This window comes from Taeniopygia guttata, chromosome 14, assembly GCF_048771995.1.
Source record: "Taeniopygia guttata chromosome 14, bTaeGut7.mat, whole genome shotgun sequence".
Lineage (NCBI taxonomy): Eukaryota > Metazoa > Chordata > Aves > Passeriformes > Estrildidae > Taeniopygia > Taeniopygia guttata.
Window position 1 is genome coordinate 5921898 of NC_133039.1, and position 27946 is coordinate 5949843.

The 27946-nt window shown below is 44.2% G+C and overlaps 2 protein-coding genes across 7 annotated transcripts in view; one reads left to right on the forward strand and one right to left on the reverse strand.

The window, feature by feature from the left end:
* TOM1L2 (target of myb1 like 2 membrane trafficking protein) overlaps nt 1-11376 on the reverse strand; it is a 56591-nt gene extending 45215 nt beyond the window's left edge. For 2 of the 3 annotated variants that reach the window (XM_012577548.5, XM_012577543.5), the window contains exon 1: nt 11264-11376. In XM_012577548.5, the coding sequence (XP_012433002.1) occupies nt 11264-11315 (52 nt within the window). In that variant the 5' untranslated portion in view covers nt 11316-11376. 3 annotated transcript variants of the gene reach the window in all.
* A 369-nt stretch (nt 11377-11745) lies between these two features.
* DRC3 (dynein regulatory complex subunit 3) lies at nt 11746-27941 on the forward strand. Of its 4 annotated transcripts, none has more exons than XM_072935525.1 (13): nt 11746-11806; nt 12833-13006; nt 14390-14506; nt 15817-15983; nt 16563-16709; nt 17887-18006; nt 19097-19208; nt 20499-20674; nt 23694-23825; nt 25055-25125; nt 25922-26045; nt 27398-27529; nt 27672-27941. In XM_072935525.1, the coding sequence occupies exons 2-13, from the start codon at nt 12850-12852 to the stop codon at nt 27783-27785; spliced, it is 1569 nt and encodes a 522-aa protein (XP_072791626.1). In that variant the 5' UTR covers nt 11746-11806; nt 12833-12849; the 3' UTR covers nt 27786-27941. The 4 variants fall into 4 exon arrangements, with proteins under 4 accessions (XP_072791626.1, XP_072791625.1, XP_072791627.1 ...); XM_072935524.1 differs by having other exon boundaries at nt 11802-11886; XM_072935526.1 differs by having other exon boundaries at nt 11802-11817.
* The last annotated feature ends 5 nt before the right edge of the window (nt 27942-27946 follow it).

Consider the following 27946-nt stretch of genomic DNA (forward strand, 5'->3'; position numbering starts at 1 on the left):
AACTGAGAATCTCAGGTATTAAAGCACTGACATACCGGGTGAATAACATCTGCTGATTAACACTACAATTATCAAATTTTCTAACAGTTTTGTCTCTCCAAAAAAACCCCCAAAAAACAATCAAAGAAGTTGGAAAAAAAATCATTTTCCCAACACCCATCAGTAGCTGAGATCTACTCATACAGACAACCCCAATCCAAAACCAATGACTACATTAATTTTTCCTAATGCCAAAAAACCAACTGCTAAAAAAAAGAGCAGACTCCATTCATTTTATTAGCCTTAACTTATCAATCTCAGAGAATGGGGCAGCTGAAAGTAGGAAAAGCAGGCTGAGAGGTATCACAATTCCATCTCCCAGCAGCACAACATGCTGTAATCAGCATCAAGAGTAAGGAGGTGTCCTGATGTGTGACTATCTGCCCCATTCAGGACTTCAACAGCATCCAGTAATTACAGGTGAGCCCAAAAAAATGACTTTATGAAAAGTTATGGATGATCAGTGTGTCAGTGAGCTATACTTGAAATTTATCAGCTCTTGATGGCCAATTTTGTACTACATGAGTAAAGCAAGTTCTAATAACTCACTTGGGACTTCACTCCAGTACTTACAAGCTACGTGCTTTTCATATTCATAAAACAAAACTAATTGCCTTTCATGGATGGAATGTTTTAAGAATTTTTAATCCATGTCAGCTGCAAACTCTAAAAATCCATCCCCATATACTTCAAAATCCCCCTCCCACCTGCTCACTTGAAACATGTTTGCTGCAAACAAACTACGAGGCAGAAAGAATCATCACGCTCCTACATTAGAATTATTTGTATTATTTTTTACAGGTTACTCCTAAAATCAGTTGCCCACATTTTAACATGCTTAAAATAAACTGAAAATACTATTGAGTGAGGGAAAAAATAGGTAAAATCACTCATTCCTACAAGAAGGCAGTTACAAGAACAGGTTTACTGCTTTGCTGCAGCATGCTACACGGAATTTTTAAGCAAATGTTCACATGTGATAATTAAAATGTGTTAAAAGTGAAATGCAACAACTCTTGCAGCAACTATTCCAAGTGGATGTTCCCACCCCAGCTCTCCTACAACTAGGAAGGTGAGAGCTGCATCCTCTGGAAAACTACAATTATCCCACATGTAGAGTGACCTAGACAGATGAGTCTGCAGCTTTTGAGAGTTGATGTGTTGTGTTTTCTTGTGTGAAAGCTTCAGTTTGCATTTCAGTTTTTCAGCCTTTCCTTGCACTGCTCCACAGAACAACAGCAGGCCTGTGCAAGAGGCAGCAAGCTCTAACCCCATCCCAGTTCTCCAAAATCTCCACGGCTTGAGGATCAGTATCTGGAGTACTCTAAGCCTTTTCACCACGCAAGGAGGGAAGAGCTGGCTCCTCTTCCACGAGGTGACAGGAATTACTTCTGTCAATGCTGTGGTGACTGAAAGGCTCCACTGCCAGCTGCCCATTCTGCTTGCTATGCCTGCAGAAGCTTAGCAGATAAACACTCCCAAGCAATCTCCTCAGGAAACCCAAGTGCAAATCAGGCAACAGCAATAACAAGATACATATGTGCAATCACATCTTGGGGGCTGAAAAATGTGGATTTCTTGGTCTCTAATAACCCTACTAAAAATTCTGTTCCATTTTTACAGCCCTGTTTTCTCATGTGCCACTGCTGTAGATAAGCCTGAAAAAGACTGATAAATAGAAAATGTAAATACCAGAAGTTTAGGTCAAGTATGCAAATGCCTATTTCTGAGACTGTCATTTTAATTCCCCCTTAAGTCCCCATCCACCAGCTTGTGCTATCTAGGCACACAATTTTGTAAATTCTTCAGGTCAGGAGCTGTCCCAATCCATTTCAAGTTCTACTGCAATTGCTTCTATTACATCATACCATTAGTGTGGCAAAATTAATAAAAATGTAAATGTATCAGGGGACTGCAGCGTAATTTTGGAAAATAACTCTACTGGTTTAACTGTTAGGGACAGTTAAAATTCTAACTAGAACACAAATTTTGAGCAAGGCTTACAAACAGTTTGGCTTATTTAACATGTGCAACAGGGAAGCAAACCCCAGCAATGAAATAGGCTGATCTGGTGCAAAGTATGGATGGGAGGATAACCTTCCCAGTGTGAACACATGCAGCTTTTTGGAATCTGCAGAGAACCAGCTCCTCATGCTTGGGAAAGCCACGAGGATGAGCAGCCTGCCCTAAGTATGGATGTGAGGATAACCTTCCCAGTGTGAACACATGCAGCTTTTTGGAATCTGCAGAGAACCAGCTCCTCCTGCTTGGGAAAGCCATGAGGACGAGCAGCCTCCCTGTCCATTGTGACCAGCTCCAGCCAAGGTCAGCCTCTCCTGGGCATTCCCTCCTGTTTCTGGGTGAATCACAACTTTCTCCACTTCCTTTGGGTTTATTGCTCATGCACACTGTGCACATCCTTCCTCTGAGCCCAGCAGCAGGATCACCAGGAGGGAGCCAGGCTGCACTGCCCCAGCTCCCTCCTGGTGATCACCACAGGCAGGAGATGATTCTGCATCCAAACTGAGCTTTGCTTTAAGGAACACTACACGTGAAATACCTCATTACCCACAGCAAGACTCCAGGCCAATACCCATTAAGGAACCTGGTAGGAAAAAGGGGTTTTTCTACTCATTGGCTATGCCAAGTCATGGAGATTTAAAAGGCAGTTTTAATTATAGTAGGTAAAACCCACAGATGATCAAGCTGCAGTGTCAGAAAACCATCAGAACTGAACACTGACCCATTTGGGTTGTTTGCTGAACTTTAATCACTTTCCAAGTCTGACAGCTGCTCAAACTTAATTGCTCATTACACTTGTAAATAAAAACTGATCTCACTCTCTGATTAGCCAACCATCTTATAGTTGCCATAACAACTCCTTGTCTAATAAGTGATTTCAGATTTACCATTATTTGTACTAGCAGAAAATTTCACAAAGGTCTGAGTTCGCTCTTTTCAGCAAAATACCCTTCTAATTAAAACCACTGAAAATCAGTAGAGAAAGGGCAGCTCAAAGATAATGAAAAAAACCAAGCTATTTACTACAACAGCTTAAATGTGAGCTCAGGGTAACACAAACCCAAATACATGCTGCATCCAGCCCAACCTCTACATCCCACTATTAATCATCTTATTATCATACCTATATCCCACAACAACTGCTCAGGAAAATACCAGACAGAATTCAGGAAATAACTCCGGTCACGGTGTGGAGATGGATTTCAACACTCACTCCAGATGAAATATTCCAATAAAATTTGCATATTTTCTCTCCTAATCCTTAAATTAGGAACCAATTAACTGGTGAAATTCCTTAACACTCTGTTAATTGATCAGAGAGCTTTTTGGTGAAAACTGAGGAATTAAGATCCTCGACAACTTATGTAAAAGAAGGGAAAGAGTTGAGCCCAACAGATTGCAATCAACGAGGTTTTGAAGGAAAAGCTAAAACATAATATCTCATCTCTGGATCATTTCAGTCAAAACCTTGGGCAGGACTTCTTGGACAAAACTACTAATTAAAGCCTTGCAAAAAAATATCTGTACTTCAGTATGTGTTTGGTCACCAAAGCTTAAGTAAAATGCTTCAATTTAATATACAGATATATTTATTAGTCTCAAAAGACAAAGCTATGAAATATTTCTCACCTGTAGGCTCAGATTATCATAAAACTTTCCAAATTTTGCTGGCAAAGCTGCTGAAGCTTGCAATTTATTTAATATGCTCAAGGTAGCTTTTTGCGTTTATGGGCAAGGAAAGCAAGGTAAAATAAATGCAGAAAACTACAATTGAGAAAAAATAAAAGTTAAAAAAAAAAAAGTCAGGAAATGCCAGATTTTTAAAAGGGACCTTTTGCATTTATTAAGTTAGGCAAAAAAAATTGTGGGTTTTTTTTTTTTTTTTGGGTTTTTTATTTTTTTTTATTTGGGTCAAATAGGAAACCAGTCATATTTCTTGCAGTAAATGTGTCCCATGAAAATAAAGAGGATGCAGCATGTTCAAGTTAACATCTTCAACATTCCTGACCGCATTTGGGACGAAACAAAGTCTTTCCTGCCTTAAAAACATGAAACCAATGCTCTGAAAAATTCTTGGTATTGAAACACAGTTTAAACAGCTTACAACACAAGTCTGTGCCTTCACTTTGGGTATGTTTTCTTTGATCTGAATTTGAAAAAGGAATTTCTTCCCAAGCTAATTTAACCCAGAAGGTTTCCGAGGTCCAGCTGGGGAACAGGCTGCCCTACTCTCAAGGAATACAAGGTACAAGCTACAAGGTAACCAACTTATTCAACAGGTTTCTTCTGAGTATCTCCTCATTTTCGAGTCTCCTGATGATCCCTGAGACTGAGCTGCCAAATGCTGTGAACCAAGAGATACAGCAGCATGGGTAAATAGTCCAAAAACAGCCATGCCAGGAACTGCTCAAACACAGACGGGGCATGGATTTTTTTCATCCTTAATCCTGGATTTTGAAATTAGTTACTGCATTGTGGAGCCCACCTTATAATTCTGGCAGGTAGAGAACAGTCGGGGAGTGTATATTTAAATTTAAAGACAATGCTGCCAATAATACACTGGATGGATTTATTTGCATCTCCCCTTCCTGAGCAGTGGGAAATGTTACCTATAGCTGGAAGATCTGATTCCCTGGGTTGTATAAAAACATGAAAGGAGCTGCTCCTAAGGGAAGAGAGACCCAGCTCTAGCAAAGCTTTTAGACCAGTACCTTTTGTGCTGAAGAATCATCAATTTTAAAAGAGCCTTTTGCCACTGGCAGTAACTGAAATGATCAGGCAGAATCATCAATAGAATAACTACACAAATACAGAAGATAAGGCTTATCTATCCTTGGTAGGATTTTTATGCTCAGCAACGAATTTCTTTTACATAGAAAACTAGGAATTCCCCAGGAAGATGCAAATGAGAAGGAGGAAAACTAGCTCTGGATTATGTGTGCAGACTCATTGCTGTTTCACAGGCTGGGTTTTTGGGTCATTTCCTCACTTCACAGGGCTCCCACAACATCCTTTCTCCCTGTGCTCTTCAAACATTTATGCTCTTATCACCTACCCATTGTACAGATTTTAAACCCAAACACAGAGGATGAAATTACTTTTGGTCAAGGATGAAACACCAGATGAGGAGGAAGGTTGCCAGGCCAGCCTCAAAGAGCCCCAGCCCCAGCCCTGCACCTTTCCAGGCAAGGATCATCTCACCAAAACTTCTGCAAGAGCTGTTGTTGTCCCTACACTGATCCCTGTCACTGAGAATGCCACAAATGCCTTCAACACCTTCAAAAATTGTTAATTAAAAACTCAACATAGTTTATGAAATCATAGGAAAGTCTGCCTACCTTAAAACTGTTCCTCACTAAGGAAAACACAGAGTATTTTTTTGGGTGAAAAATATTTTGGATGAAATATTACATCAGTTGGAAGGGTTTGTGGGAATTTTCTGTGGTTTTTAGGCAAGCATATTTTAAATATGAATTCTAAAAGATCTGCTGAGTTCATGAACAGAACAGTACCAAACTGGGAACAAGCTGTCCTCACTGTCACATATAGATAGCTATTAGAAGCATATGGAATATATATTTAAGCATACCAGGCTGAAAGAGATAAAACAGCATTACCCAAAAATACATGTTATAATACCTTCATGAACTACAATCTGCTTTTGTGGCTATAAAATAAATCCAGTCTTAGTAACCCAGTATTAAATGGCATTATACTAATTACCCAGCTTCACACGTGTACATAGTTTCTCCAAGTTGCCAGATTCATGACTCAGTATTTATTTGCTCCTTTAAAGAGCAAAGATATCCATTTTTGTATTTCATGGAGATTTTCCTTACAACATAATCCATTGTCATGTGAAAGCAGATCCAAATAATCTTTTAAAACTAAAAGCACTTTATCAGGCTCTTTTTGCATGACAAGCACAATTCTGAATGAGCAGTGGGGGGCTGGATTTCTAAAAACTGACCAGCTACAGGAGTACCTAGAAGAGTACTTCAGCTCTGCGGAGAGAACTTCTTGTGCCCTTTTCACTGCATGAAAAGGCAAAATTCATCTTTTTGATACAGCAAGAGAAGTTACTGCCACCTTGTATGGAGAAAAGCTTCCCTTAGAATAAGGGACAATGCTTCCATGGCTGTGGGTAAATGCAAAGGACTCTTTATTTCATTATAAGGCAATGAATGGTAACTGGGAAGATTCAGAGCCCAACAGCACACTGCAAAAATGATATTTTATGTGGACCACATCCTAAGATTATGGTGTACACTTTAAACACTAATTTCTAGCACTGGGGAAAGGCTCATCTATTTAAAAAAATGTTTCACAGCACAGCAAAGTAGTAAGTTTACTCTGAAGGGAACTTAGGGAAATTGTGGACAAAAGCCTGGATTAATGCCTCCCACAGGACTACCATGGGCTGCTGGCTCTAATGCATTTCTCTGTTCCTACATGTAGTCATCAACTCATTTATTTAGGAACTGTGTTTATTCTAAGAATCATAAAAATCTTAGAGATATAAGAAACCTGAAGAAAGGGCTCAAGTGCTTCTTATGGAAGGGAAAATAAAAGGTGTTTTAAACCCCCTGAAGCACTTTCCCATTAAAAAGGAAAAAAAAAAGAAAAAAAAAAAGGGGGGGGGGAAACAAAACAACAGGTCTGAAAACAGCCTGTATCCACCATATATATTATCAATTTAACAACCTTGAATGGAAACTGCAAGTGCTTTGATAAAAATCAATTGAGCAGCTGTCTCCCTCACTGTTGCTTCAATAAAGTGCCTCTGTATCTTTTGCTGAAACCTTGTTTTTGTAGCCTCCTTAAATCACCACACTGTTTCTCCTCCAAAAACAGACTCCAAGTGCCCAGACCAGCACTGTGCATCGAAACTTCCTCTCAGCAACAGGCACCAGGGGTGTAAACCAGAAGCACCTGATCCCCACTCCCAGCTACACAGGACAACTTCATTTCTACTGCAGTGTTAAAAATTAACTTTCAAGTCTTGCTGCACTTAATTGCTGAACTTCATCCCCAGAGGTCTTTGGCTCTGGGTCAGGCAGATTTAGGGCTGCAGTGAGAAGAGCTCAGTTCAGCAGCACACACAGCCCTGACCAGAGCCTGACCAAAACTGACCTTGATGTCCCTGTCCAGCACCCTGTGAGGAGCTCATTTCACACCTCACTGCCCCAGGTCAGCCCTCTGCACCTGCATGAGGGGGCAGCAGCAAGGCTTGGTTTGGATTCAAACAAAGAAGCACTTTCCTGAAGCCTTTGCAATGTCTCCAGAGTAAAACAAACAAAAAAAACTAAACCAGGCTTCACTGTGTATTCATGTGGAAGCCATATGGCCACTATCAAATAAGCAGCATGGCCAAAAAAGAGTCACTAGCACTCCACATTCTTGTAATTCAATCAGCTTTCATCATCAAAGATGTTTTCTCTAACCTGAAGCAAGGGTATTTGTTCTAATAACCTTGAATTGAGTGGTGACACTTTAAAGATGGCTCCACTGAACAAAGAAAGATAAAAAAAGCAATTTATGGCAGGATGGTGAATCTCAAGGCAAATTCCCACTACTGTAAATTGCAGCTTTTTCTCCAGGCCAATCCCTCTCCACATAGCAAGCACTCTGTCAGAGCTGCTTTACTACACATCTTCCTGCTCTTCTGCTCCTCACTGGATAGGATATTGTTCAAAATGGTATTTACAGTGGTGAGTGGAAAAAATAAACAGTTCAGTTGTAAGAACTGGGCCAGCACCCAGTGCCACAAAGGATCTTGTCAACCTCGATGTACTTGGCAGCCTATGAAACCCATGGCACCCAGTTCCACCCTCTAGACTCCCAGCAGCCTTCACAAAGAACTTCTGAAAAACACCTCACAAAACCTTTGGGAAGTACTGGATTCTGCTGCAAAACCCTCAGTGAGATTTTTGGTTTATACACAAAATGATGCTATAAGCTCCCTTCACAGCAACCTCCAGGTAAAAAGCAAAATGAAATTAAAATGTTTTTTATGAGCTCTGAAATCCTTCAGGTACAGCTGCCTGCCTTCCACACAGCCCCACCAAAAACCAACCACTCTTCTCAGGAGAGGACTTCGTTGGAGACACAAGGTCAGCTGAGTGTCCACAGGTCAATCAAAGTATTATAGCAAAATTAGGTGAGGTTTATAATTAGCTTATATTGTGGTGGCTTATATTGTTTCTGCTGTGTCACCACTGGGAATTAAATAGAGGGTACCATATAAGCCCATTTCAGCCATGAGGAACCTGGCTGCCATTTCAACAACTGGCACTTTAGATGCAGGAGACTCTCTCCATCTCCATTACAAATCCTCCGAGCTCATCCTAGCATTACTTTCCCACATTAAGCAAAAGAGTTAACATAAAAAGCCTGCCTAGCTTCAGACATTATCCAGATAAAGAAGAGAAAAGAGAAAATCCCTTGTATTACCTCTCTTAGCTCTCCTCAAACCTTTTCTGACATCTTTGTTCTTTCAGACCTGGCATTTATCTGCAGATATTGTAGAGCCCTAATTAAATCTTCTTGTGAACTTCTGCTACTTCCTGGCAAAGAACACACATTCTTGGTGTGCTGATGGACCTACAGGATTTTCTGCACTTCTCCCTTATGGTGAGTGTTAGGCCTTGCTTGAAAACATCACAACTGTGTACAACACAATATGTTTAAACAGAAATACAAAATTATTCCATTTCTTTCAGAGAATGAAGAGAAGCATAAGTGAAAATTATATTCCACAAGCTCATTGGAAAAACAAACTGTGGAAGCACTGGGCAAATAGCAGTGTCTGAGAACAAGGCATGCTTTTGTTTTACTGCTGTCTCAGAAAGGGATAACTGGCAGCGATAGGAGAAGCAGAAAAATTTGTCTTCCAAAATAAAATCTGCAGTTATCTCTTCCCCCTGGGAGTAAAGAAAAACATTCTGAAAGTGCAGCTGAATTTTGCATTAAGGGAAGCTGCACACCTAACCTCATCTGATGGAAGCAGCTCAGTGTTCAAAGCCTCGAAGCTGGCAGTGGCCGCTTGCTCAGCGAGCGAAGGGATGTGAGAGCTGTGAAAACCTTTGCACTCTGGAGTTAAAAAAGCAGATTTTACCACTCCTCCCTCCCTGCCCCCCAACAAATCTTCAGTTCCTTCAAACCACTGACTGATGCTAAAAGAAGCTGCTAATGAAGAGAGGAGAAATTGCTGCCTGCCCTCCCCGGGCTGACGGCAGAGGCCTGGCCCAGCAGCTGTCCTGGCAGGGCTGCCAGCACACAACACAACAAACACAACAAAGCCAATTCACTCTAAAATTGTATAGGCACAAAAGCAGACTGTAGTTCATGAAGGTATCATAACACGTATTTTTGGGTATTGTTGTGATGGCCAAACACAACAAAGCAAATTCACTCTAAAATCACCTTTCTCTTGAGCTGTTCTCGTTATTCTCCTCTGATTCCCAGCACTTTTCTCCCTCAGCAGAAGAAATAAGCAGCCCAGATGGCTGAGGATAAACAGCAAGTTATACATATGCTCCATATAGCCTGACAAAGAGAGCCCAGCCATGCTCAAAGCACGGCATGAGACTCACCCATGCAAGGGCCTTCCACCTCGACCAGGGGGTGTCCCTGCACATGGGGAGGAGGAAAGGACTAGAAAAGAGCTTTGAGGCCATGAGCTGATACTCTGCAAAGTTTTCTCCACTACAATTTTCAAAGATTTTCATCATTCCATAAATCAACTTAGAATAGCTAGAGGCTAGGCTAGGCATAGATGTGTGTTACAGAACCACAGAACGGTTTGGGTGGGAAGGGACATTAAAGATCATCTCATTCCACCCCTGCCACGAGCAGGGACACCTTCCACTATCCCAGGGTGCTCCCTGTCTAACCTGGCCTGGAACACTCCCAGGCATTGAGCAGACACAGTTTCTCTGGAAAACCTGTGCCAGGGCCTCCCCACCCTCACAGGGAAGGATTTCTTCCCAATATTCCATCTACCCCTACTCTCTTTTGCCAGTTTGAAGCCATTCTCTCTTGCCCTGTCACTCCAGATCCTCTCTCTTCATCTTTCCTGCAGGTTCCCTTCAGATATGGGAAGGCCACAATTAGGTCAGCCCAAGGCTTCTCTTTTCCAGGCTGAACAATCCCAATTCTCCCAGCCTTCCCTCGCAGGAGAGGTCCTCAACTGAGCATCACCTTGGCTTTGGGACTGCCCGCCCTCCTGCACTGCAGGAACCTGAGCCAGCCCTTCCTGCAATGTCAGAGAGCTTCAATTTCTTCAGGGCCCAGCAGAGGAAAGCAGGAGGCACTGAGAGCCCACCCAGCTGAGGTGAAAACTCAGAGTTACCAAACTCTGCACGAGTGATGCCCAGGCTTTCTCCTTTCCCTTCTTTGCTCCATGGCAACCCAGAGGAAAACATGACTAGCCACGAAAGAACACGTCTGTGGGAGGGAGGGAGCAGCCACAGCAGCCCAGGGAGGCCTTGACTGGCCATGCAGTGAAACCTGCTAATGGCACCAAAGCATTACCAAAACCACAATTCAGCCTCCAGGCTGAAAAACGAGCACTTATTCGTGTCTCCAAACCACATCACCCCCTTGCCCACTCAGAGCACAGGGCGGTTTCAGTACTTTGGGAAAGAGTGCATCAATGGCAGGGTGGTCTGGAAGAAGACACTCAACTTCAGGAAAAGGAGTTGGGGGATGCAACAGCTTTCCTGCATCCATCTCGACATGGAGTCAGTCTCTTCTCATGGACAGCAGCCTGCTCCTCAGGCCTCCTCTGCCCTCTGATCTCTCCACACCCTCCACTAACCCCAGAGTCCTGCCTAAGGCCTCCAGCACTCCAAGCCCCCACAGCCCGGGGATCCCTGCTCCCCAGAGACCCCCCCACACCTCCAGAGGCCCCCGAGAGCCCCCAGAGCGGCCTGGCCACCCCCAGACCCCCATCACCCCCAAACACCTCCACTAAGCCCCAAAGCCCCTTACCGAGCCCAGATTTCCGCCTTGGGCTCTCAGGGACTCTCCACCCACCGCTCCCACAGCTCCTCACAGACCCCCAGAGCCCCCCAGAGCCCTCACAGCCCCTCACAGACCCCCGGTACGCCCCGCTGCCCCCAGCCCCACCCGCTGGCCGAAGCCCCCGCTGTCTCCGCGGGCTCCCCCGGGCCCCTCCGCGCTCCCCAGACCGCCGTACCGAGGCTCTGCCCCACCGGGGTGCTGAAGGGGTTCCCCAGCAGAAACTCCATCTTGGGATGACAACAAACAGCGGCCCAGCGCCCACCCCTCCCGCACCGCGCCCTGACTGACAGCCGTGCGCACCAACCACAGCGCGCTCTGCCGGCTGCGTCCCGCCTCCCTGCGTCCAATTGGACAGCTGCAGGACGCGCGGCAAAGCCATTGGTTAAACAGCGTGTCCATCACTGTCAAGTCAGAGTCCCGCCCCCGCAGTAGTCCCGCCTCTTTCCCCGCCCTTCCTTTGATGGACGGCGAGGACAATAAGACTGCCATTCCTTATTGGGCAAAGCCCTAAACGATCTGTAACATTATTGGGCAAATGGAACGTCAATCATCAGAGCCCTCTCCGCCCCTAGGGCACGGTCCTAGCGCTGATTGGCTGACACGGATTTCTCTAATTCTGATTGGTCGCTGGCCTCCTCACCCACTCCACGCCCATTGGCGGCTAAGCCGGTCACGTGCCTGCCTTAGCAACGCACCCGGGCTTCCTTAGCGACGGGCGGTGAGGCGCGGGTGGGAACCGGGAACGGGGAACCGGGAACCGGGAACCGGGAACCCACCCAGACCCCAGGGGACCTGCGGGTGAGAGCCCTGATAGGCCGGAATCTAATCCTCGGTGGGCCCTAGGAGCGAGAGGCGGCGGGCAGGGCTGCTCGGATCCGGTGTTGTCCGAAGGGACGCTGGACAAGTGCACATCCCTGGGAGAGCGCAAGGCCAGGTTGGGGCTTGGAGCAACCTGGGCTAGTGGAAGGTGTCCATGGCAGCTTTAAGGTCCCTCCCAACCCAACCCATTCTGTGATTGTACCAGAAAGAGAGAGAGGAAGGTGGAGGATGGATAAATCCAAGGCCGGCTGCTCCTCGGTCTGTACTGCACACAGCCACAGGGAGGTTTGGTTTGTTAATGAAATGCCATAATGAGAACAGACCTCTCCAAACTCTGACATTTATCATCGCTGTCCCATACAAAAATAAATCAGAACTTACCCTGTAATTATAAACATCTTACACAGCAAAAGTTTGAAGATTCAAGTACTTCACAGCAATTCATTAACTCTGAACCATTTGAAAAAGACAGTCTCATTAGGGATATTTAAATTACACTATATAAATATATATAAATAAATAAATATAAAATATATGTTATATATTAAATATATAATATGTAAGATATAATATGTATTATATATTATGTATAATATAATATATACATATTTTATATATATAACATTAGGGATATTTAAATTTCCATGAAAAATTTCTTCACTGAAAGAAGCATTGGAAGCATTGGAACAGGCTGACAAGAGAAGTTGTGGATTCCCCTTCCCTGGAAGTGTCCAAGGCCAGGCTGGACATCCAGTTTGGAGCATCCTGGGATAGTGGAAGGATTCCCTGCCCATGGCAGAGGATGGAATGAGATGATCTTTAAGGTTCCTTCTCACCCAAACTATTCTGGGATTCTGGGATTCTGTAACTGCTGGAAAGAGTAGCTAGGCAGTGATTTACTTTATTTTCTATTTTGTCCTTTAAGGCTGATTTTGTCTCACAATGAGTCAGTTTTTCAATACTATTGAGCCACAAATTATTGATGATGAAATGCTTCAGAAAGCCATTGAAGAGAAATGTCCTGAGGACCTTGGAGATATTGCCAGAGAGGAAAGTCTTAATGTTAAGGTTGTAACAGAGCTACAATTTAGTTTTAAAAGTGAGTATCAGAATATATACATATTTTGCCTCTTCTTTTGCTAGAAGGTAATAGAATAAGTGGGTAACTGGCAATTAAGCAACCATTATTAACTTGGATTTATTATGTGACAATTAACATCTGGACTTGGACTTTAGCTCACACCTGTACACAGGAGCTTCATCAGGGGGAGCTTTTGCTGATGAGTGACTTCAAAACTGCTTCACTTCCCTCTCTTATCGTCACTGCCGTTCTCATTTAACATTTATATTGTGGTGACACCTACAGGCCACAGGCCTGTTGGGCCCCTCAGTTCGTGGCCAAACCCAACCCTGGGCAGGTTCTGCCACAGCTGGTGAGTGTGTGAGAGCTGTTTGGGAGATTACAGTGATTTACAGTCCAATCTGATGGCATCCTCTGGTCATCCATAGCATTACCATGGCTTGCTTCTTACTGTCAAACCTGTTGTAAACTTGCACACAAAAAAAAATGAAGAGGAAGAACATTTGGCTCAATATTTGAGTATTTGAGGGAGGGGGGTAATTTCAGTTGATTATTCTTTGTGTGCTCCAGTAAAATAATGTGTGTATGAGTCGATTTTCTTAGAAAATACTCCCTCGACCTGATCCTGCATAGATTTGTTTGCAAATAAAAAATCCAGAGCTGTGTGAATATTTTGGGTGTGCAATTCCTCGGCTTATGGTGCCCTCACTAAATAAGGACAGCAGGACAGCAGATTAAATCTTCTGGGAAGCCATTGCAGGGGAGAAGAGAAATGGGAGTGAGAATGTTCTGTATTTCCTGTCACCTTGGTCCTGAAACTTTGCTGTGGTGACTAACAGCCAGCCCTTGTGATTCTGTTTTTGGAGGAAACTAAATGCAGGGATATTGATTAGTTCTAAACTGCAGCCTTCACAGAAAAAGTAGACTCCAGCTTCCTCTCCTGTGCTGAGAATCCCAGGAGCAGGAGAGTCATTTACAAAAGCAGGAGCTGGGCACTGCTAGACTGCAAATGCAGAGAAAAGCAGAGTCTCAGCCCAAACCTCCTGCTTGGAGCTGGAGAGGAAAATGAAGGTCAAGGCCTCCTAGTAGTGGATTCATAAATGCACTGGAGTGCAGGGCCACAGTCAGCATCCCCTGCACGCCTCGTTGGCCTCGCTGATGAGCAGCGTGCTCTGGTGCAGGACACTGAGGTTAAGTGGGCAGTTTCATTGAAATCTCGTCCAGCCACTGCACCTCTGAGCTCTCCAGGGCACTCATCACATGCTGAAAATCCTTTTGGAGGCAAGACTGGACGTGTTTTCCTTGTGCAAGGCAGTGTGTCTGCTAAAACAAAGCTGGCTCACGTGAAAAGCAATTTTCTTTTCTTTTTCTTTTCTTTTTTTTTTTTTCCTGTGGCTTTAGACATCCTGCGGATTGATAATCTGTGGCCATTAGAGAATCTGACTAAACTGCAGCTGGACAACAACGTCATAGAGAAGATAGAAGGCCTGGAGAGTCTGGTTCACCTTGTATGGCTTGGTGAGATACAGACAGAGGAGGGTGGATGCCTTTGCAGGTGCAAAGCAATCTGTGATAAACCAGGATGTCACCTTCCTTCTCAAACACGACTGATAGGAGCTTACCCTGGGAAGGCTGTCAGCTGTCTGCGTGTCTCCTTATTTGACTGTCAAATGTCAAAATGCCTGAGTATCAGAGCTGCAAAACAATCCTTCAAATGTTTAAAAACTGGGTTTAATACATTTCATGTGGCAGGAACAGGAAACTGAGGTTTCAAGGTTGTTTCCAAGGTTTGTATTGTGTTTAGGGGTGACTTTCAGGAATATTTATGGAAACACCTCTGTGATTTAGAAGCCTGCATTCTGTTTGCAAAGCTGCTGCAGGCATTCCAAAGCCTACAAACCCCTATATCCTTAAGGGCTTGGTGTCATCCTTGTCCCAAGGAGTGGCCATCCTTGTAGCCTTATGTGACTGCTTGCAGCTACACAGATGCACAGCTTAGAGCATTCCCTGGGACTGCAGCCACGCTGCTGGCTGGAATTCTAAATATATCCTCAGCATTTTCACATTGTGAAATGTCTAATGGCTTCTTCCACCCAGTTGTCTGCACTGTGCTGCTCCACAGATGACTGAGGCACTTGTGAATCACCAACTGATCAGTGTAAGCACCGTGTTTTGAAGCACACTCACTTATTTTGTTTGCTCAAAGGCTGCAGTGGCTCAGGTGCTGCTGTACAAGTGTCTCAGCCACCCAAGAGACCTCACAGACTGTTTTTGGACTCTTGGCTTGCTCGGTACTAGTCCAAAGGCAAATCCTGCCCTTAGTCATGGTGAGTGTAGGTGTTAGATGTTCTGGCAGGGGAAGAAGACATTTCAATAAGTGAAACAGTGAAAGTGAGCCTTTGCATAACTCCACTGACATGGAACTGCCTTATCTTGGCCCTGTGGGAGTGACCACAACTGTGGCATTACTGTGGCAGGGCGGAGTCTGCAAGAAACAAGACAGTGTCAGATTTATCACAAAAATTCCCCCTAAGGGCATTTCCTCACCCTTTGTTTTGTGTTTCCCCATAAGGCAGAAGCCCCTTTCAGGCTGTGTATGTGGACTCTGCATGCACTAACTTCAGCTTTTCCTCTCATTTAAAAGTTGCACAGACAATTGCAAGGAGAAGATGGGAATAAAGGATGATTTAATGCTGAGCATTTCCTGTGGGACGTGGACCACCCCTGAGAAAAATCTGTACATAAACTCCTACATCCAGAACTAAAGGGCAGAATCAGGGTGTTCTGCAAGAAATAATTTAATATTTGATTTGTAAATTCTTCCCTAGACTTGTCCTTCAACAATATTGAAGTAATTGAGGGCCTGGATACTCTTGTCAAACTGCAGGACCTCAGTCTCTACAGTAATAGAATATCTAAAATTGAGCACATGGACACATTGCAAGAGCTGCAGATTTTCTCGATAGGGAAGAATAACCTGACCATTCTGGAAGATGTGAGTGTTCCCTGGCTTTGCAAATATTCCCTGCTGAATGCTCAGATATTCTAAAACTGGCATTTGCCATTGCAACCAAGCCCCTCCTTAGGAGATAAAATTCATCTTAGGATTTCTAAGTAGTCTGAGCTATGGTTTTGGTCCTCTGATGTTAACTGCTTACTGCAGCCATTTTTCTTTTAGATTATTGACCCATGGGGGCCCAGTTCTGTGACTGCTCTCAGCCATGGCAAAATTCCTATTGGCCTTCATGAAAGCTAGAAAAGGAATAAGTGGCTGCATATGAGAAAAGGGGGGAGGCTAGGATTTATTTGGGGTTCTTTTGAGGCCATCTTACCAATTTAGGACCTGTGATTTGTGCGCCCCATCTGCCTTCTCTCTCCACCCATTGTCTAGATATTGCCAATGTGAATTTAAGTATTTCCTTTCCCAAAACCATTAGAAACTCATAATTGACTGTCGTGTGAATTTGGCAGCGGAGCAGAATACATATTGGAACTCAGCTGTAATAAAAGCAATAAATTCCAAGGCTGTGTTTTCCAGCACCGGGAAATACAGAGCTCTTTCCCTTTGGCACAGGTTATCTATCTCAGGAGGTTAAAAAGCTTACAGACACTGAACCTCAGTGGGAACCCTTTCTGCAGCGAAGAGCACTACAGGCTGTTTGTTGTTGCTCATCTTCCAAGCCTGGTGTACTTGGACTTCAAGCTCGTGAGAAACTCCACGGTGAGATTTCTGCATTCCCTGATTGGGAAATCAGGCAACAGCATCTTACAGAGCCTTTGCTTTGTTGGTGTGCCAGCAATATTCCAGCACTGGGGGCAGGTTCCCTGCAGAAATCAGACTCACAGAAACACACAGTGTTTATTCTGCTTCCACATAACAGCTGTGAACCTGTAGGCCAAATTCTGTCAAATCTGACAGAGAGGTAGAGGTGTCAGAAGCATGATGTCTTCACAGATTTTGTGAAAATCAGCAGCTGTGTGTGGGAGAGGGGCCTGGTTCGTGTTGCCACAGAGAGGCTGCAGTGTGAGTGCAAGTCTTCTTAGAGAATCTCGGAGGAAATCAGTCTGGAGAAATGCATCCAGGGGGAAGGAGCCTTGGTGGTCCTGCTGCTCACAGAGTGATTTGTTTCAGTAGCAAACTGACAATCCAGACAAGCAGGTGCCTGGATGCACTTCCCACTTTTGATTTCTGAGAATAAGACTCTTCATCCTCAGCAGTAACCTGTGGAGCTGCTTTATCATCCCAGAGCTCAAAGTAACAAGGGGATTTTTGTTCAGGGTTTGGGGGTTTTTTTAGTAACCGAAGAACATGATTAATTGTAAATTTGCTTGTCAAAGAGCAGGAGCTGTACTTGGAATGTACATTGCTCTTACCATAGGACTGGAAGTGCATTCTAGGTCATGGAAGGCAGTCCCTGCTCATCAGGGATGTCTGAGAATTGCACAGTTAAATTTGTCAAGCTTCAGTTTCAAGCTAATGAGGTTCTTGCCCCTGATACTACCTTGCCATCCACTCCTCCAAAGAACCTTCTCCTCCCTAGAAAATGTATTAACCTCGCTGACTGATCAAATTGGAGTTCAAATTTTAGAAGTCAAAATAGAACTTCCTGCTAAAAGAGGGAAAAAATACCTCTAAAGATGAGAAAATGGAGAGAGAAAAGTTTCCTGTGACTGAGTTATCTCAGATGCACTGAATGCAGAAACAGAGCAATATGCCAGCAAAAAATGGGATGAGGATTAGATTAGAAACTTCATAAGTAGTTTAATAAAAAGCCCATGAGGAAATGGAGAGGCAGATGCCACTCTGGTGCATGTTCTAGAAAGATCAGTTGCTTACACCCTGACTCACTGAGCAGTGTTGGATAATCTAATACAAATATTTTATTCATATTTCTCAGAGAGAAGCTGCAGCTTTAAAGTATCAAGATCTTACTAAGCCATTGGAGCAAGAGGAGGCTCAGGTCCTTGCTCTCCAGGAGGCAGAAGATGCAAAGCAGAAAAAGCTGGAGTACGACCAGGTAAGTTTTCTTTAACTGTGTGTTGTCTCAGGAGAAAGAAGCACAACACATATTGACTTGTCTTCTCCCTGCTTGAAGATTTAATGAGAGGTTAACATCAACTCTGCTAAAACTAAGGCTCAGATTAATCTCTGTGATCTCTGAATCTTATCTTTTGGATGGAAACAGGAGCTGCTGTGGAATACACATGACGTGGGGGAACATAATTCTTTGAGCTGAACAATGAAACTACAGATAGAGACCCTGAAAAGCTAAATAGTAAATCATTCCCAGGGAGCTTATCAGCCTGACGTGAGATTAAGAAAATTACAGGGCTGAGGGAAATGTTAATGTTTTCATAGTGAAGTGACTTTTTTTTTTCTCCTTCACACTAAGTCAAGCTTTTCATTGGTTTTATGGTTAAACTCTCCAGGACTTTTGGAGATCACTGTAGTCCTTTGAATGGGCTGAAAGCAAGACCAGGTGGAATGGTGCTTTCAATTGTAACCTGGCTCTGTATTCCAGACCTCTAGAAGATCAGAGTGGCTTAAGTTAAGTGCTTAGTGCCAGGGAGAATGCTGCAACTCTTCCCTTTTTCCCTCCCCAGAGTTCACCAACTCACTATCTGAAAAGCTAAATAGCCTTGCAATAGGTGTTTGTATGTGGTAATGTCTTAAGCTGGCAACTGGCACAGTTTCCCCAGAGAAACTGTGGCTGCCCCATTCCTGAAGAGTTCCAGGCCAGATTGGATGGGCCTTGGAGCAACCTGGGACAGTGGAAGGTGTCTCAGCCCATGGCAGGGGGTGTGACTGGATGATCTTTAATGTCCCTTCCAACCCAAACCATTTTATGATTTGGTGATCTGATACAAGATTAAACAGTGTTTTCTATCCTTAGGCTACAGAGCTGTAGCAGCAAAGCCCCTGGGGTGGGTTTCACTCCAGCTGCAAGGTGCTTTTGTGGCTTGCTTGGGGTTTCTGCTGTGTTCATGTGTCTGTGTCTGCACCCATGTTCTGCTGCTGCTGAGGTGCTTAGAGGAGAGACACATCCTGAGGACTGGCAGCAGGCTGGCGTCTCTATTTTACTTATTTTGTTCTGTTTCTCTTCAAAGGCAGCCTTTGTTGAGTACCTGAATGGATCATTCCTGTTTGACAGTCTGCATGCAGAGGATAGAGAAGCTGCCAAACTGGCTTCCCTCCCTGGAGTGGGGGACCTGCTGCAGGCATATCCTTCCTGGGTTTGGAATACCTACAGCTAACAGGTAATGCCTTGAGTTAAGAAGGAAGTGCATCCACAGGGACTCTTCTTCTGTTGCTTTTGTCCAGAGCTGAAAGCTACATTGATCTAAGATCTGAGGCAGTCTGTGTTCAATTTTGGAACGGTACCAAAAGTTACACTACAAGGCTGTGAGACCACTGACAGCTTTAAGGCATGATATCTTGTGAAATATGAGGGCTCCAAACAAATGGTTTATATTACTGACAAGCTAGCCAGCCCAGCTTGAGATATCCCATTTGTAAAACCACTCGTTTCTATCCCCAACAGGTCGTGAGATCCCAGCATTTCAAATTCTCACCGCTGTAATTACCATATTCCTTTCCCTTCCCTTGAATCAAACACGATTTTGGTAGCCTCCTTTTGTGACCCTTCAAGAATCGAGACTTTGTACTTTCTTTAAGTCTGGAATCCACTTAAAGTTTAAAATGAGCTGGAAGATAAATCTCTGTCAGTTAGATTGTAAGAGCACAGTTGCTAAAATCACGTTGAAATTGAAGTGGTAGGAGATAGGAACAGACTAATCAGAAGGATACAAGTCGCATATCTCACAACCTGCCAGAACTAGCAACGTGAAGTTTCCAGGCCAGCACATTTTTCTGATCATTCCTCCTACATGGGGGAGCAGAAAGCAGACACTTTTTTTTTCTTTTCCTTTTCTCATTCAGATTAATAGAGTATTGTCAAGGCCAGTAACTTGACCTTCCTTAAAATTGCATTACACTGTTGGGGAAAAATGCATCATGGTTTAACTACAATAGACTCCAGAAACAATTCCATTGCCAAGATAATAGCAGAAGAAAAATTGACGTTATTTTTGTGATGCTACCAAGTCAGTAGTTTATTCTGTGCTCTGGCTGTGGGCTCCAGAGCTGTATTTATTAACTACACAGGCACTGTATTCACACTTGTGAAGACAGATAGGGTTGTAGGCTTCCTTCTGCTGCTGTGTCAGAAGAGTCAGACAAGTGAATGTATTTTCTTCTCTTCCTCAAGGCCTTTTTCCCCTCTGAAGTTGCCATAGCTTTCTCCACACCCTTAAGGCAGCAAAATCCTGTGCATAAAATGTGAATGGGTGACCCAGACCTGCCCCAGACAGAATATTTGGCAGCTCCCAGCAAGAACCACAGAGTTTACATAAAAGTAGCTCGTAGCTCTTGCTGCTCAGATTTGCAGAGGCAGAAGGAACATAATGTGTTGCTCCACTGAACAAGCAAAAGACCTTGACTCTGCTGTCACATACAAGAAGGAGTTTGTCTTAGTTTGTGGGAACCTGTATAACTATGGACTGGAAGAGTATGAAAAACGAGAAGCTGAAGTCTCTAAATTCTACAAAAGACTCCATGAAATTATGGCAGTCAACCAGCAAGAAAGCAAGAGAATAATCTCAGACTTTGAGAGTCAGAACCAAAAGGTAATTTTATACTTTTGTTTGTTTGAGACATGATTTCTCTACATCCTATACCAGCTTTTAATTTTGTTCAAAATGGAGGTAACTCCATTAAAATTAGGAAAATTATTCTGGATTGACAATGCTGTAATGGAAATTAATACTTGATCCCTAATGGCAGAATCACAGAGTGGTTGAGGGTGGAAGGGATCTCTGGAAGTCATCTGGTTCTGGTCAAGGAGGACCACTCACAGCAAGCTGCCCAGGACTGTGAATATCTCCAAGGATGGAGACTCCACAGCCTCGCTGGGAAACCTCTTCCAGTGCTCACTCACTAATATTTCCTTATGTGGTTCTTACAACATAAATTTATGCAAAGAAAAATTGGTTTATTAGCTAATATAATGTCATTGTCATAATGTGAAAAGTTTTTTAATACTTTATGTAGGGAAAAAAAATGGGGATTGAAATTTCTACCCTTTGGACAAACTACAACCAGCTAACATGGTCTTTATATATACTGGGAATTCAGTGTAGAGCAAAATTAATATGTCATAATGTTATCATCTATAAAGGTAAAAGTCTTTCAAGGGTTTACATGAAATGTGGCTAAACAGGGTGGAGTTTTTTACTTTTTTTTTCCCCATCCAGAAAAGTCACCAATATTTAAGAAAACAGAAATGCTCAACCTTCCTTTTAGTTTAAATATTTTTATAAAGTTGATTTTTAAGATAGATAGATAGATAGATAGATAGATAGATAGATAGATAGATAGATGTTTACTTCTACTCCCCTTCTATTTGAAGCCTCCAATAGCTCTTCCTTCATTGAAAAAACAGGAAGAAAAGGAAGGAAATTGCAGGGTATTCAGTTTATTTTCAAGTAATTTTCTGGTTCAGTTCATTTTCTCAACAACAGCTCAAAGAACTATAACAAAAAAAATTAGAGAAAGTTATTTTAATGTATTTCTAGTCCTTTAAAGCATAAACTCTCTCTTTTCATTCTGCTCAACTACAGCCACCCATTGTGGCTGCTCAGGGCGTAGCTTCTAGCTGGATCCTTTTCTAACCACGTATAATAGATGGATCATGATTTTGTTTCCACAGGAAAAAAATAAAAACTAGGGGAGGGCTAAAGCCTGCTAACACTGTCAGCTGAGAGAGCAAGTCCCTGACAAGTGACACCAGCAGAGTCACAAGCGCTGGCTCCTGCTGGAAACCAGGTCACTTTTATTTCAGTGCCTGTCACAGGCTGCCAGCTGCTGAGTCACTCTGCTCCCAGAGCTTTGAACCTTGCTGGCTCATGTTGGAAATCTGCATCCAACAGCTCTAGGGGCTGGCAGCACTACCAGGGTCACAGAACTGCAGAATGGTTTGGGTTGGAAGGGACCTAAAAGATCATCTCGTTCCAACCAGAAGTTTGATTTGAATATTCAGTTAAGTTGTGCTTGAATTCTCACTGTATCTTCCATGAAAAAAGAAAAAACACCTAAACCAGCAAAACAAACTCTGCAAAACCTACAAAAGCAAAGAAACAACAACAAAACCCAAAAATACACAGCTGAGGCTAGATTATACCCCTTCACCTCTGTCTGACCTACAGGCTCAGCTGTGGATTGAGCTACAAGGGGTGACAAGGGGGAATGGCCTTAAGCTAAAGAGGGGTGGAGAGATGGGATATTAGGAAAAAATCCTTCCCTATGAGGCTGGGGAGGCCCTGGCATAGATTCCCACAGAAGCTGTGGCTGCCCCATCCCTGGAAGTGTCCAAGGCCAGGTTGGACAGGGCTTGGAGCCACCTGGGATAGTGGAAGGTGTCCCTGCCCATGGCAGGGGGTGGGACTGGATGATCTTTAAGGTCTTTCTCAACCCAAACCATTCTGGGATTCTGTGATTCTCTATAAACAGGACACAGGGTTCAGCATACCCATTTTCATATAAATGCTAGAGGAGTTTGTATCAAAACTCAACACAGTGTTTTAACATCATTTCCCCATCATTTAAAATTGCTGCAGGAGTTCAAAAGGCACAGAGGTCCCAGCAGACTGCACTCTGTGAGCTGTTCTGAGGCTGTTTGTCTGTCTGTAATCCTTTCATGTAAACTTGGGTAACCTGTAAAATCACTGCGCTCTCTGAAGTTGGTTACGGGGGATTAAAGGCCTTGAACTTTGAAGTTATTGCTCCCAGAGGAGCAGCTTGAGTGGCTCTGGGCCTTTTGAGCCTCCTCACTTGTTTACATTAGAAAAGAAGACACCTTGCTCTCCCCTTCCCCCTTTTTAAACTGCAAAGTTTGGGTAATCCACCCCATTTCCAAACACAAGCCTTGGCAGGGGTTCTTAACAGAATTCTTTATTTCACCCCATTCCATTCCCTCTCAGGAGAAGTGGATTAGACATAATAAAACATATATATTTTTCCTCCTTTTTTAAGCAGTTGATTGTTAACTGATTTTAAACAGACTTGAAAATAACACATTCAGCACAAGAGGATTTTTTTTTTTTGATCCAAGCAAACATAAATCTTGCCTGATACAAAAGTGATATCAATACATAATTCTGAAGGGCAATAAATCCTTGCTGTAAGAGGAAGGCAGGCAATGATAGGTATTCCATATTCAGAATACTAAATCCTGACCCTACTGGAAGTCAGTCAAGATTCTCCTTGGCAGGAAGTGGATCAGGATTTATACCTGCCTTTCTTTCTCCAAAGCCATTGTTTATTTCTTCTTCACAGCCAGCAATATCAAGAATTAAAAGTTGTTCTCTTTTTTTTCCACTTGAAATGAGGGGGAACCAAAATTGGGAGCATAGAAGGTGCAAAATCTTCTGCTGAGTGGAGGATGAGGAAGAGTTTTCCCAATCCCCCCTGCAGTAGCAAACCTCAGCACTGTTGACTACCCACTATGTAAATCTGGAGACATCCCTGGATCATCACATTTCATTTCAGCTAATCAGCAGCAGGAACTTTTCTCACACATGTAACAAGTTAATTAAATTGCAATGGAATGCTGAACACAAACTCTAATTCATGTATCTCTGTGTTTAGAGGTTGGATGAGCTTTCTCAGGCTGGGAGTGGTGAAGTTGCTGAGTCTAAACAAGCCCAGGGGAAGGAGGGCATTAATCAGCTGTTGGATGCACTCCTGACCTTGGAAGCACTGGTGTCTAATGACCTGGAGGTGAGATACAAGCTCACCCCTGTGGGACCTCACAGCTAGAACATTGGGGGGTCAATTCTCTGTCACTGCAGCCCTGTGTAGCAGCTTACTCACAAAGAGGGAGGCACGGGAAAATGTTTTGTCCCCATCTTATTCTTTGTCTGTTCAAAGTTGATGGGAGTGAGATCAGGCCCTGGACACTGATACCTTACAGCAGATTTCTGTTTCTCAGAGCAGAACACAGTATGTCCATCCCATCTATCCAAGCTGATTTCCCACACTTGAGAGGCAGGGAGGTTGTGCAATCACATTATAGGTCTGCACAAGTTGCTGCATAGCATGGGGTATGCATTTGGAATTCTAGAGGTATCATTCTTTGAAGCTGATCTCTGCTATAAGATTATACACATTCCTGCTCAGCTTGCTGCATTTGCTTGCATAATAGCTGCCTTTTCCTCCCCAGACTTTTCCTCAAAAACTAGGGCAGGGCTGCTGATGAGCATCTTCATCGAAGGAAAAAAACCCAAATTAATCTGTTTAAAAATGAGCAGGCAGGAGCTGTGGCCTCTGTGCAGCAGTTTAGCTTTGTGAGCAGGAATGGCAGGAAGCAGCAGCTCAAAACAGATCCTCACTGCATCAGGATTGTGCCTTTTTAGTGTTTTCTGAGTTGGCCCTTACATATCTGCAATCACGGATGGGATGAGCAGAAACATTCCTCCCTGCGTGCCCTGCTGGGTGTGCAGGATTCAGCTACCAAGACGTTTAAGTGCAACACTTCACAGATTTTCCATCAGCCATTTCTGAGAGAGGGAACAGGCAGCTGCAATTTTAATTTCTGAGGACTAACCCAAGAGCTGCAGTAAAGCCCAGGCAGGGGAGGCTCTTCATCCAGACAAGGACAAGGAGGCTGCAGTAAGGCAGGGTATGGGAATCCTGCCCTCCCCAGGCACTGCTTAGGTGAGGGTAACAAAGCATCCCCTGGCTTACTCCAGACACTGGGTAAAGGCACTATTCAGCTAACTTCCCTCCAATAAACTGATTCTGATTTTCTGTCCCTAAAGAAGGGAATAAAATCTTGTAGCACCTTGAAAACACTTTAAATGCTTGAGGCAGTTCAGTGTCTGACTGTGCTAATAACAGCAGTGAGTCCAAATTACAAGGAGTTGTAGTTTCCTCCTAGACTCTCTGACTCCCTGTTATGTTTGTGCAAGTTTTCATTGTGATATTTCCTCTTTTTCCCTTCTGTTAAGGAACTGTTACAGGATTTCAAAAGAAGCATTGATGTCTTAGCATCAACATTCACTGAAAACATTCAAGGGATATATCCTTTTCACAGTAGGTTGGCCTGGACCTCCCAGTCATGTACCTACACCTCACCTCTAAATCCAAAAATGAGCCTCCAGTATAAAAACTTTATTTTTTCTTATTTTAATCCATAGAAAATATCTTTTCCCAGCCTTGAGGAATGGTCGTTTAAGGTGCCCAGCTTCCTTATGTGGAGACTCTAGAGAGCACAGAAAGATCTAAATTCTACTGTGCTGAAAGTCTGTAGGATTTAGGAAGCTTTCACCCTGTTGGGAATCCTCCTTTCTTCTCCATGCAGAGAAGACAAAACAGAGGGAAAATCTGGTTAGGCTGTTGTCTAGGTACCTTCCTGCCATAGCAGTAGTGAAATATCTAAAATTCTGGTTGAATGCTCTTTAAATGGTGTTCATTTTTGTATTTTTGATTTGTGCTGAAAAAAGTTATATGAGAATACTGAACTGTTTGAGTGTCAGACCATGCTGCTTTAAATCTAGAAATCTGATGGCCTGGTGCAAATATTTGCACTGCATTCAGAGCTTAGCTTTCACCTGGAGGCCTCTTCCAATTTCCCTGGAAATCCCAGGTCCTCTCTCACACCTCTGTCATATTTGGCAGTAAAGATGAGACTCAGTGTGTGATTAAGAACTGAAAGTGTGTATCCTGATATCCTGACACCACAGCAGCTTCTGGGAGCAGCCAGGCTCATTCCTGCACAATCCCCCTGTGCAGACACTTGGTCCCAGTTACAGGAGGTCATTTAATCTCCACAGATGAGTGGTGTGGTCATCTTTTCCCTTAACCACGTTCTGTACGTTTAACCAGTGCCACGACCTGGAAAATCAACACCATAAAAAGCTGATGGAGATTGCCATGGCCACCCTGAGGAAAGTGGAGCACTATGAGCTTGAAGAGGATTTTCCAGCTGATCTTCGAAGGGTGAGGTCACCAAAACCATTCATCTCTGTGAGAGAATAGGCAAGAAAATGAGGTCGTAGCCTCTTCTCTGAAGGGACAGAATTTCCAGGAGGCTCAGTGCTGCCAGAGCCATACCTGAACCACAGCATAGCCTCCTTCCTAGAGGGTCCAGCTGCTTGGCTGAACTGTGGTGCCTCTGAACATCTCCACTGACTAGGACAGGGGATAACTGCACTGCAGCTTTCCCTGGGCACTGCCAGAGCTGGTGGCAGCAGCCCAGGAGAGGTGCTGAGGAAATCTCTCTCCTGCCTCCAGCACAACTCACTGCTCTGGCTGATTTCCAGGCACTCAGGCAGCATCTTTGCTGCACTCCCTCACAGCTGGTTTTGTTCAGACTCTCCCTGCTCCCTCAGCAGAATCCCAACACTGCTCTGAATTTCTTACACCAGGGCTCTATTTGCCTCAGTGATTTCAAAATCCCTTCCTGGTGCTCCTGAGCCCATGAGCTGATCTGGAGGCAGGACATGACACTTTAAATGGAGCCTTCCACCGAGCCCTCAGTCTTGCTGTGCAAGCAAAGATCCCAGGAGCCTTTCCAAAAGCACCAACATCGTTGCAGTGCTCCACTCAGCAACGCTGCTGCCCTTTTTGCCTCCATAATTCCTTCATTTAGTGGCTAAATTACTTGAATTTGCATTAGCTGCAGTTTTGCTCTGTCTAGATTATCCCAGCCCCCTGTCAGTCCAGGTAATCACAAGCTGACAGACACAAACCAGAGCCCTGAGCCCCCGGGGGAGCTGCTGCTTTATGGCCTGTGCAGATGGTGGCAGTTCCGCACCACTGCCGTGCACCCATTTTGCTTCACTGCCATCCATTCCCATGGAGAAGGGAATTCATTTGCCCAACAGCTGCACTTGGCTGCAGGAGGAGACTCATTATGGGTTAGTGAAGCCACCCTCTATTTAGAGCCACGAGGGAAGTCACCGCTTCCATTAGAAGCTGGGACTCTCCAAAAATGAAGATTTACAGCCAGTGCCAGCAGTGCAGGAATCCCTTCCAAGTGCGATTTTCCATTTCCAGGCATGCTGGAGCATACACAGCCTTCCACACCAGCTGCACAGCAGCCCTGCTTGCACTGATCTCCCCTTTCCAGCACGTGAGGCCAATGGTGCTGCCTCTGTTTCCCACCTGTGTTAGGGATAATGCCCCATTACACCGCAGCAATGCCAAGGGTAGAGCCCTGGATTCATCCTGATGAGTGGGATTTGCCAAATTTTGCCAGTGACAGAGGGTTTCTCCCTCTGACAGCACTGCTGTGCTGCTCATTCATTGTGTGCTCACCCCTCCTCTCATCCGGTCACGTTACCTCCCAGCTCTTCAAGGACAAAAACACCATTGTCAACATCCTCAACGTGTCCCACAGCATCCGCCTGCGGAAGATTGATAAGCGAGAGAGTGACATGCTCTGCAACATCTACCAGTGGCAGATCTCAGTGACAGGGAAGGTAAGAGACCCTCACACCCAGGGGGATGGGGCACAGACAGGTCTGGCCCAAGTGGCAGGGACACTGTCAGGAGAGACACTCCCAGATCTTTGCTGGACCTTGACACGCCTGCAGATTCATTGCTTGGTTTCAATCTGTCCAGGCTTTCCAAACCGAGAGCGACAGAAACCGCGCCTGTATCAAAAAGATCATTTGCTTCATCAACACTCTGCAGAAGGAGCTGGAGAGCACAATGATCCCGGAGCCTACAGAATAGGGCTGGGGAGCTGCCTCAGCTGGGGCACACAGGACAGCCCCCAGCAGGAACAGCTGCCTCTCTATGGCCAAGTTGCCTGGGACATTTCAGACCAAACGCATACTTCTTCCATCCACCATAAACTGCAAATAAAAGCTATTTCTTGACTCTGGAAAAGCATC

Bases quoted from the DNA above. Each gene is read 5' to 3' on its own strand.
- DRC3 (XM_072935525.1), top strand. From the start codon at position 12,850: ATGAGTCAGTTTTTCAATACTATTGAGCCACAAATTATTGATGATGAA. The intron at 20,675-23,693 runs GTAATTTTATAC...CTCTGTGTTTAG, and splicing joins TTGAGAGTCAGAACCAAAAG to AGGTTGGATGAGCTTTCTCA. The intron at 26,046-27,397 runs GTGAGGTCACCA...GTTACCTCCCAG, and splicing joins TTCCAGCTGATCTTCGAAGG to CTCTTCAAGGACAAAAACAC.